Consider the following 11,073-nt stretch of genomic DNA (forward strand, 5'->3'; position numbering starts at 1 on the left):
TCACATACACACACACACACACCACACTCCCGTCTCGCACCAACGCCGGGAACAAATGATGTCACACTGAAGCTATTCAGTTTTCAAGTATAGGTTTCGTCCTTTGGTGTTGGCACTATTGTTGTTTCCTTTTCAAATGGCCTTTTGATGCTATCTGGTTAACTGGATGCTGGGTTACCCATGTGCTGCTTATGGAGTTTTAATCTGGGTCAACTGATGCTATTGTCCAGAGGGGGTTTCCCCCAAACGGTTTAGTTTGAGACCCAAAAGAGCGATTGATCGCTTAAGCACTATTTTTTTTTTAGACGTTGCATTTTCATTATTAAATCATTTTTTATTGTATGGACTTGATTCTTTAGAAATCTTTTTGAATTGTTGACATTTCTGGAAAATAAGAATTCATTTTTGTGAAAACCTTTTTTTTTAATAAAAATAAAAAAGGGGGTATTTAGTCGCGACAAAAAAAAGGAAAAACCTAGCCCCGACCCATTGTTTTAGGAACCTCTGCTATTTCCCTGACTGTGGACCATTATTGTTGTTTTCCAAATGCAGAACTACAAGCGTCCCGTGGAAGGTGGTTACCCGCCAGCCAAGCGCCACGAGGGCGACTACCCCGGGCCCTTCCCCGGCGGACAGCAGCCACCGCAGCAACAGCAGCAGCCGCCGCAGCAAGGAGGCTCCACTGCGCCCCCCTCAGGCCAGCCGGAGGCGTACAACCAGTACAGTGGCAGCGGCGGGCCCTACCCCGGCCCCGACCGGCGCCCGCCGGGACCCGGCGGCCAGTTCCCCTTCCCCTTCGGCAGGGAGCGGATGCAGGGCGCCCAGGGTCCACCCAACGCCCAGGTAGGGCTGCAAAGAATCCATTATTTTCCATTAGCGCCGTGATTGTTCTATTCATTACCCTTGTTTTTTTGTTTTTGTTTGACTTTTTATTGAATTTTAATTAAACATTCATGAAAAAGAAAAGACAATACACACAAACGAACAATATACCGGTACATACAAACTACTCTATTGATGATCACTATACATACGTACCTCTACTCTATTGATGCTCACTATACATAGTACATACGTACCTCTACTCTATTGATGATCACTATACATGCGTACACTTCAACAGGTGAACGAAGTCCATTAATGTATCAGATTTAACCGAGTTTAAACAAAATCTGGTCTTATGGTAGAGCTATGAGAAATCCATCTAAACCAGTTGTCCGTGAAGACTTCAATTTGACCTCTAAAGCTGAAATGTAATTCTCTCCATAATAAATATACTATATGTACACTGTGCAGAAATAGTGACAATACTAGATATAAGAGCTCACAACACGATGCTTTGTGAGGTTGTAGCTTGTAGCTACAATTCTTTTTTTAATGACATGCCCAAAATATGGATTGATTATTAATTGAATGGAATTTCCATAATGGATTCAATTAATTAATTAATCCGTTAATTAGTTAATTTCCATTAACCGTTGCACCCTCCCTACGGGTCACCCAGGGGCCCAACATGCCTCCGCAGATGATGCAGCAGGGCCCCGACGGCCCACAGGGGCCAGGCATGTGGCAGGGGGGCCCCCGGGACATGAACTTCCAGAACTACCCCAACCGGCAGGGCGGCCCACCGGGGGCCTCCGGGGGACCCCCGGGCCCCGGCGGCTACACCGGCATGAACCGCCCCGAGGAGATGATGCCCACGGAACAGCGCATGAACCACGAGGGCCAGTGGGGAGGACCTCAGATGGGCCCCCGGCCGGGGCCCCCCTATGGCCCTGGAGCCCCAGGCCAGCCCATGTCGCGTGCCAGTGGGCAGCCCGGCAGCTACCCGTCCCCGCAGGGCGTGCAGAACCACATTCCACAGGTAGGGGGGGTGCTGTCGCCATCATGGACTTTGACTCCGACCTAAGACCAATTCTACAAATGCTTTCTAAATCAGTCGTTCTTACACTTTCAATATTTTAGCCAATGCAAAACTCTAAAATGACACGGATGCGTTCCCTGTTTAATGGGATAATTGAATGAATGGCCAAAATAGGCCGTATAAATAAATCACTTTATACTAATGGGAAATAGCTGATCTACAAGCTTTAGTAGAGAGCCTTTAGATCTGCTATTTGAAAATGTATTACAACATGATGAATATATAGATAGATACAGATGAATGGAAAGGATGCAAAGATATTTGCGATCAGGTGATTATTCCCCTGTGTAACAGCAGTGATCTGTCCTGTCCACACAGGTGTCCAGTCCGGCCTCCATGCCCCGGCCCCTGGAGAGCAGGACGTCGCCCAGTAAGTCGCCCTTCAGAATGCAGAAGGCCGGACCCCCGGTGCCCGCGTCTCACATAGTGCCCCCCGCGGTGCAGTCGCCCCTCATACGGCGGGACATGCCTTTCCCTCCCGGATCCGTGGAGGCCACCCATCCCGTCTTGAAACCACGACGGCGACTCACCGTCAAAGAGATCGGTATGTTGGCTACAACACAACTAATATTGATTTATATTAGATTTTCTTTCCTGAAAAAAGTTTAAAAATATTATAATAATGCATTTGTACGGAAAGGGCACGGACATTGGATATTGTAAATCCAAAACTGCTATTATTACAAAACATACATTAACATATATATAACGTATGTCAATCGCAGACAACAAATGGCTATTAAAACGTGTATATATATACGTCAATAGCAGACAATCAGCCATATATGCATTTCAGCCATTTGAAAATAGCCGATCTATGAGCTCACAATATGTCGCGATTGAAGAACTATTTTCAAATAGATTTTATACATATGAAAACGTTGAATTCCGGACTTTTGCTTGTGTTTCTACGTTACGGTGTTGTAGTACTTTCTCCACCACTGCGCATATTGAATGAGTTTGGTATTCTCTTTTGTTTCCATCTTGCAGGAACCCCAGAGGCCTGGCGAGTTATGATGTCCTTAAAGTCTGGCCTGCTGGCTGAGAGCACGTGGGCTTTGGACACCATCAACATCCTGCTGTACGACGACAACAGCATCCAGACCTTCAGCCTCAACACGGTGGGCACACCATCACACATCACACCCATGTTTTATTATTCAGCCTCAACACGGTGGGCACACCATCACACATCACACCCATGTTTTATTATTCAGCCTCAACACGGTGGGCACACCATCACACATCACACCCATGTTTTATTACTGCAACGTTTATTCAGCCTCAACACGGTGGGCACTAGCCTGGTTAATAAACCAGACCGAATCAGCCGTTGGCAAAAATAAATTGCCTGCTGGCGGATTACGGTCTGGAGAGGCTCAATTGTACGCCCATTTCCTACACCAGAGAAATGGGGTGGCCAATCGGGACACGGTATGCAATATGGGCGGGCTTTGGTACAGTGACTTTCAATGCTTGAGACCTTTGACTGACAGTAGCTCTGACCAATTGCGTCAAAGAGAAAATGTTTCAACCCGCTCCCCTGGAAATGAAATCCAAGCTGAGCCTCCCCAGACTAATATCCCGCGGTCCGTGCGATATTAGTCTGGTTTATTAACCAGGCTAGGTGGGCACACCATCACAGATCACACCCATGTTTTATTACTGCAACGTTTATTCAGCCTCAACACGGTGGGCACTAGCCTGGTTAATAAACCAGACCGAATCAGCCGTTGGCAAAAATAAATTGCCTGCTGGCGGATTACGGTCTGGAGAGGCTCAATTGTACGCCCATTTCCTACACCAGAGAAATGGGGTGGCCAATCGGGACACGGTATGCAATATGGGCGGGCTTTGGTACAGTGACTTTCAATGCTTGAGACCTTTGACTGACAGTAGCTCTGACCAATTGCGTCAAAGAGAAAATGTTTCAACCCGCTCCCCTGGAAATGAAATCCAAGCTGAGCCTCCCCAGACTAATATCCCGCGGTCCGTGCGATATTAGTCTGGTTTATTAACCAGGCTAGGTGGGCACACCATCACAGATCACACCCATGTTTTATTACTGCAACGTTTATTCAGCCTCAACACGGTGGGCACACATCACACCCATGTTTTATTATTCAGCCTCAACGCGGTGGGCACACCATCACACCCATGTTTTATTACAGAAACGAACCACCAAGAGCTCGCAGTTGGGACTGTCTGTCACCATTACAAATGTAATTTGTAGATGAATCGTCACACACATAACGATTTAATTCTGTTTGTGTCATTGAACATTGGAGCATTATGAATACAAAAGATATATTTCTGTTTTGCTTTTAGCCTTCGTAAACAAAAGGTGCACAGGCAGATATGACGGATCATAACGTTACACGTTATAAAAAACATTAATAGTGGAAATAGCCGATCCACAAGCTTGTAGATCTGCTATTTCCACTATTTTGGAAAATATGAAAATCTTTCACGGATGCGACCGGTCTTCTCTATTCTCTGCATGCAGACACACAACGGAGCATAAATTAGGCTTGAGGGGCTCCAGCTGCTCAAGCAACTTGAAGCAAGTACCGTGCTCTGGTACCGTGATCATAGAGTACACCCTCTGGTAATGTGATCATAGAGTGGTACCGTGCTCTGGTACCGTGATCATAGAGTGTACCGTGCTCTGGTACCGTGATCATATAGTGTACCGTGGAGTACCGTGCTCTGGTACCGTGATCACAGAGTGTACCGTGCTCTGGTACCGTGATCATAGAGTGTACCGTGCTCTGGTACCGTGATCATAGAGTGTACCGTGCTCTGGTACCGTGATCATATAGTGTACCGTGGAGTACCGTGCTCTGGTACCGTGATCACAGAGTGCTCCCTCTGGTCTTATGATGGCGACATGTGTGGTTTTGACTAGGACAACTGCATTGAATCGCTATTCTTGTTTACACACAAACAGAAACCAAGGATTATATATTTCAAGGGCAAGAGATCACAATAAAAATCCTAAGCATTTTTCCTCCACACTGGGAGAAAACCAGTATGTGAAAGTTTGATGGTGCATTTTTATAAGCGAGTGCAGTGACCAATTCCATTGCATGTGTAGGGTTGCATGCATGGGCATACTGATGCTTATCAGTGTGACGTCATCTGTTAAGGGTATGCATTTCCAACTTGCATCGTTCCAAGTAGGGCACCGCTGTAGAGGCTCCAACTCGCACCTCTAGTAATGATGATTATGGTAGATGGACGGCTTTTATGTAGCGCTTTTTCTCCAAAGTGCTTAATTCATTACATTGTACACTGATTGGTGGAGGAAAGCATGCAAGGCACCAACCTTCTCATCGGGAGCAGTTATAATAAATCATTCACCATCTTTGTTCTAGTTGTGCTGTGAACTCTCAATTAGCCCTTCGCTAAGCCCCTCCCACTCCACTCGGCAATGGCAAGGCGCTGTCCTTCTCACCCATTGACATGCATGTTAAATTACAGGATTTCTCCATATAAATAATCTGTAGCAAGAGCTTCAAAATGTCTTAAAAATCTAGTCAACCAGACCTGCAATAGGCTATGACTGGAAAAAACTCAATCAACTTTAACGACTGTCCGAAAGGTGTTTTCATGTAATGCACGGTAAGACTACGGTGATTAGTATTATTGCAATCACCTTGGTCAGTCGTGTAACTTATCTGTGTATGTGTTCAACAACACAGCCATGCAAAATAGCTTGCCATCCTTATTGGCAACGGTTGCTAAACTATTTGGATTGGCATTGGACAATAGCTTTTGGGGTGGGGTTGATTGACTTGACTCTCAAACTGATTTAGATTATTTAGATTATTTTGAATAAAGCAATTTTTAAATATAAATAACAAATTAAATGCGTAATGCAAATACCAGTTAAGGAAATGTATAATCTTTAAGGTTTGAGAAGAAGCATAACTTAAAAGAAGCATAACATGCTGGCCTCTAATAAGGAATCCAAGTGACAGAGCTTTAAGCCATGTGTATATTAACAATACTTACTGTCATTTCCTTCACCTCCACAGTTGCCTGGCTTCCTAGAGCTGGTGGTGGAGTATTTCCGACGCTGCCTAATCGAGATCTTCGGCATCTTGCGGGAGTACGAGGTGGGAGACCCTGGCCAGAGGACGCTGTTAGACCCCGACGCTCTGCTGAACCGTGACTGGGACAGCGCAGACGAGGAGGATCTGCTCATGGAGGAGAACGATGAGGAGTATGATGATGACGAGGAGGAGGAGGAGAAGGAAAAGGGAGCAGCCGAAGGGCAGCCTTGTGTGAAGGCAGAGGAGGAGCAGCAGCCGTGCTCGGGCCCTCGTTCAGAGAAGGAGAAGGCAGAGGACGAGGAGAGGAAAGGGTCTTCGTCCGAACAGTCGCACTCCTCGCCGTCGACGCAGGAGAGACCCAAACAGGCCAGCAAGTTCGACAAGCTCCCTCTCAAGGTGGTACGAAAGAAGGACCCGTTTGCGGCCAACCGTGCCAGCCGTCAGGGCAAGGTGCAGGAGTTCAACAGCGGGCTGCTCCACTGGAGTGCTGGCGGAGGAGACTCCACGGAGCACATCCAAACCCACTTCGAACCTCGAGAGGACTTCCTGGAGTCCCGGGAACGGATGCTGGTCCCTATGAAATTGCTGAAGAGGAAATTACCTGAAAGAGAAGCAGCAGTAGCGGAGGCGGGCCAAACCGGCAACCAGGAGGCCAAGGAGCGGCGTCTGGACGAGGATGAACGGCCAAAGCGGCCAGCTTCCCAAGAGAATGCTTTGACGTCTGAGACGACACCCTCGACACCCTCTATGTTGGAGACGGCCTCAACGTCTGAGAAGACTTCCACATCCGAGAAGACTTCGACGTCCGAGAAGACTTCGACGTCTGAGAAGATTTTGGCGTCTGAGAAGACTTCGACGTCCGAGAAGCCCTCGACGTCTGAGAAGCCCTCGAAGTCTGAGAAGCCCTCAACGTCTGAGAAGCCCTCGAAGTCTGAGAAGCCCTCGGCGTCCGAGAAGACTTCGACATCTGAGAAGACTTCGCCATCTGAGAAGACTTCGACGTCCGAGAAGCCCTTGGCGTCCGAGAAGCCCTTGGCGTCCGGAAAGCCCTCGACGTCCGAGAAGCCCTCGACGTCCGAGAAGCCCTCGACGTCCGAGAAGCCCTCGACGTCTGAGAAGCCCTCGACATCTGAGAAAGCCTCATTGTCCGAGAAAGCCTCATTGTCCGAGAAAGCCTCAACTTCTGAGAAGGTCTCTGCGTCCGACAAGGCCTCGACATCGGAGAAGGCCTCGACATCAGAGAAGGCCTCGACATCAGAGAAGGCCTCGACATCGGAGAAGGCCTCGACATCGGAGAAGGCCTCGACATCGGAGAAGGCCTCGACATCGGAGAAGGCCTCGACATCGGAGAAGGCCTCGACATCGGAGAAGGCCTCGACATCGGAGAAGGCCTCGACATCAGAGAAGGCCTCAACATCAGAGAAGGCCAGCACATTAGCCAACAACAGTGAGGAAAAGAAACCGGAGCAGTCTGAGAAAGAGAGCTCCAAAAGCCAACAGGAGAACAACAGCAGCAGCGCCATTGCCGCACTCTGCGGCAGCGACCTGGCCCTGCCCTCGTCGCGCCGTCTCGGAACCATCCTGGAGGACGAGCCGCACAGCAAAGACGAGGGCCCGCTCATCACGCTCGCCCACTGGCAGGACTCTCTCGCCCGCCGCTGCGTCTGCGTGTCCAACATCGTCCGCAGCCTCTCGTTCGTCCCAGGCAACGACCACGAGATGTCCAAGCACCCGGGGCTGCTGCTGCTGCTCAGCCGCCTCATCCTGCTCCACCACAGGTAGGGCCCCCCCTCCCGCACAATTATTACATCATTAACCATTCATCGCAATTATTCTTTCATAATCGTCAGAATCATTTCCATTCGTCTGTATAAATGAATCTGTTAGCAGAAATAGCTCAGCTCAAATAGCTCATATTTAATAATTTAGATATATGGCATATTTTGCCCACGGTACATTATATATTTTGGTGTACTGGTACATTGGTCATTGTCAGTCATTTATCTGCCCTGTGCAATAATTTTGTTTTACAAAGCCTAAAAGCCATAAAAAATGAGAATTCCTATGTCACAATGTCAATAACTAACCCCCACAGGCACCCCGAGCGGAAACAGGCCCCGCTCACGTACGAGAAGGACGAGGAGTCGGACGAAGGCGTGAGCCAGCGGGACGAGTGGTGGTGGGACTGCCTGGAGCTGCTGCGGGAAAACACCCTGGTCACCCTGGCCAACATCTCCGGCCAGCTGGACCTCTCCATCTACTCGGAGAGCATCTGTCTGCCGCTGCTGGACGGCCTCCTCCACTGGGCCGTGTGCCCCTCGGCCGAGGCCCAGGACCCCTTCCCCACGCTGGGCCCGCACAGCGCCCTGTCGCCCCAGAGACTGGTCCTGGAGACCCTCAGCAAGCTGAGCATCCAAGATAACAATGTGGACCTCATACTGGCCACGCCGCCCTTCACCCGGCTGGAGAAGCTGTACGGCATCCTGGTGCGGCTGATCGGGGACAGGAAGGTGGCGGTGTGCCGGGAGATGGCGGTGGTGCTGCTGGCCAACCTGGCCCAGGGCGACGGCATGGCGGCGCGCGCCATCGCCGTCCAGAAGGGCAGCGTGGGCAACCTGCTGGGCTTCCTGGAGGACAGCCTGGCGGCCACGCAGCTCCAGCAGAGCCAGAGCTCTCTGCTGCACCTCCAGGGGATGCACTTCGAGCCCACCAGCCCGGACATGATGCGGCGAGCCGCCCGGGCTCTGCACGCCTTAGCCAAGGTGGAGGAGAACCACTCCGAGTTCACGCTATACGAGTCCCGGCTCCTCGACCTCTCCGTGTCCCCACTAATGAACTCACTGGTGTCCCACGTCATCTGTGATGTACTGTTTCTGATCGGCCAGTCATGACAGCTGTAGGGAGCTGAGGCTCCACCTTTAGGGGTTTTTAAAATCCCTGCCCCCCCCCATCCCATGTCTCTCTCTTCCCCCCCCCCCCCCCCCCGGTGACCTGGCTTGTATGTGTAAAAAGGGGCAGGGAAAGCTCAAGTGACTCTTTTTAATTTATGCAAAACCCTTCAGATTCCATTCTGAGCCCTCCCCAGGCCTGTCCTCGTTTGAGGCGGGCCAGACACAGAGCTGCAGTGGATTACCACCCAGAGAGACTCCCACAACTACAGCCGCAACACGACAACAACAACATCAACTTGGATCGCGAAACGCCGACCAGACAATGTCGGAGCAGAGCGGCGAAGGTTTAGGAGACCGTGCCGCACTTGTGTGTGGGGGGGAGGAGGAGGTCGGGGGGGGGGGGGCGGGGGGAAGGGGGTAAAAAGTACTTTTTAATAAAAAAGATAAATAAATGAATAAAATAAATAGCTGAAAAACAAAAAAAAACAAGAGAAAACTGTTAACCAAAGTTGCTGTCTCGTTTACAGTGAGTTTTGGGAGGCTTAACGTTGTGCCCCAGCTCTCCCCTTGAAGGGGCACAGTGAGTCTGTAAACTGGTTTTCTGTTTCCGAGGCGAAAGCAGAACTGATGAGTGGCCAACTGGTTCTGGTTGCTGTTCAACTGGGATCCCCACCAGTCAGCCTCTACGATAGACAGCCTGCTGCTCAAAGCAGACAACCTTCACCGGGGAGGCCTGTGCAGTGTGCAGTAGATTGTAGGACATTTTCTGTACCGTACTGCTCTTTTGAGTGTAAGCATTCTGTAACACGAGTTCTCTCTCTCTTTTTTTCTCACACACAGACACATACACAAACGCGCGCAGAGAAGGGGTAAACGACGGCGCAGATTTCCCTAGACGTTTCGAGGTCGTTTTTTTGTTCTTTTTTTAGTTTGGTGTTCAAGAGAGAAAAAACTAAACAAAAAAGCTAAACAAAAAAAGGTCTTTCTCCCCCCCCCCCCAAATACCTACGGCTGCCGCCGCTGACAACAATCCTTACCTCCTCTCTTTATCCCTTGATTGTATGAGATACCCTTGACGGAAAAAGAAGTCCCCCCCCCCCCCTCTCTACACCCCCCGAGGACTGGTTTTCAACTTGGGATAACAGCTTTGCTGTGGTGTATATATGATGTTGTACATTACACTTCTTTCTGTGTCCGTCCTCTTCTCTGTCTGTGTCACTATTTCCTCTATACAAACACGCTACTGGCGGGGGATGTGCATCCATCGAGGACCCACATAAAAAAGGGGCCAGATTTCCGTACTTCGTTGGACAGCAGTGGCAGGGGGCGCACGCCGGAAAACGGCCCGACCTATACAAGCGGACGCGACGGGATGCTGCAATAGGTCAGGCCGTTTTCCAGCGTGCGACGAAGCATATATTGAGGGCGTAAATAAAGCCTTTTTGGTTCCTGAACTCTGGTTCCTGGTCCCACTACAATCCCCACAACCACCTTCTGCGCAGATGGACCCTTTCCTCCGGTCCATCTCTCTCTCTCTCTCTCTCTCTCTTTTCTCACAGCTCCTTAGTACGGCAGACACGGCTCGAACCCTGTTAATCTCCTGGTACAAAAATGAAAAATAAACCCTAGATGAAGTTACGTTTGACAATTTTTCTCCGGTTAATATGGATTCTCTGCATATTTGTATTTCAAGACTTATGTAGCTAAAGACATCATGTAAATTCCTCCCTTTCCCCCCTTTTTGGCTCAATGAATATCATTTATTCAGTATGAAAATCTTTATACTATATGTTCCACGTGGTAAGAATTAAATGTACATTAAATCTTCCTAAGATGTTTAACGGCGTCATTCCTCTGGTCGTGTTTCTGGGGCATGAAGGTGTACTTTATTTCATCCAGCTACAAGAATAATATAAAATCTTCAAGGTTTTATCTGGGAATGACACAATGGGATAACTTCATGTGCATGCATTATTGTGGGTTTCCACAAACCTTGAGCGCACTATTCATATGTACAGTTGCAAAGAACACATTTTTTGATGCCCCATATAAAGTTTAATTATGTTCCAATAAAATAATTCTAGGACCTACTGGATCCAAAGGTAAACCAGTATGGGCCAGCAGTGACAAGACAACTCTTTTGCGATGGTTTTTGAAAACCATATGGCCATCTAACTCCAACTTTGGAGTTGGCTGTTTT

At 49.0% G+C, this 11,073-nt stretch overlaps 1 protein-coding gene across 13 annotated transcripts in view; it reads left to right on the forward strand.

Moving 5' to 3' along the window:
- The window catches only part of arid1aa (AT-rich interaction domain 1Aa), a 36,879-nt gene extending 26,165 nt beyond the window's left edge, over positions 1–10,714 (forward strand). For 12 of the 13 annotated variants that reach the window (XM_083761673.1, XM_083761674.1, XM_083761676.1 and 9 more), the window contains exons 18-23: positions 553–843; positions 1,505–1,864; positions 2,243–2,468; positions 2,915–3,045; positions 5,965–7,760; positions 8,078–10,714. In XM_083761673.1, the coding sequence (XP_083617799.1) occupies positions 553–843; positions 1,505–1,864; positions 2,243–2,468; positions 2,915–3,045; positions 5,965–7,760; positions 8,078–8,873 (3,600 nt within the window). In that variant the 3' untranslated portion in view covers positions 8,874–10,714. The remainder of the gene's footprint in view (positions 1–552; positions 844–1,504; positions 1,865–2,242; positions 2,469–2,914; positions 3,046–5,964; positions 7,761–8,077) is intronic. The other variant, XM_083761669.1, reaches the window with a different exon arrangement.
- Positions 10,715–11,073: the final 359 nt, after the last annotated feature.

The sequence above is a fragment of the Protomyctophum parallelum genome, assembly GCF_964188405.1.
Source record: "Protomyctophum parallelum genome assembly, chromosome: 3".
NCBI lineage: Eukaryota > Metazoa > Chordata > Actinopteri > Myctophiformes > Myctophidae > Protomyctophum > Protomyctophum parallelum.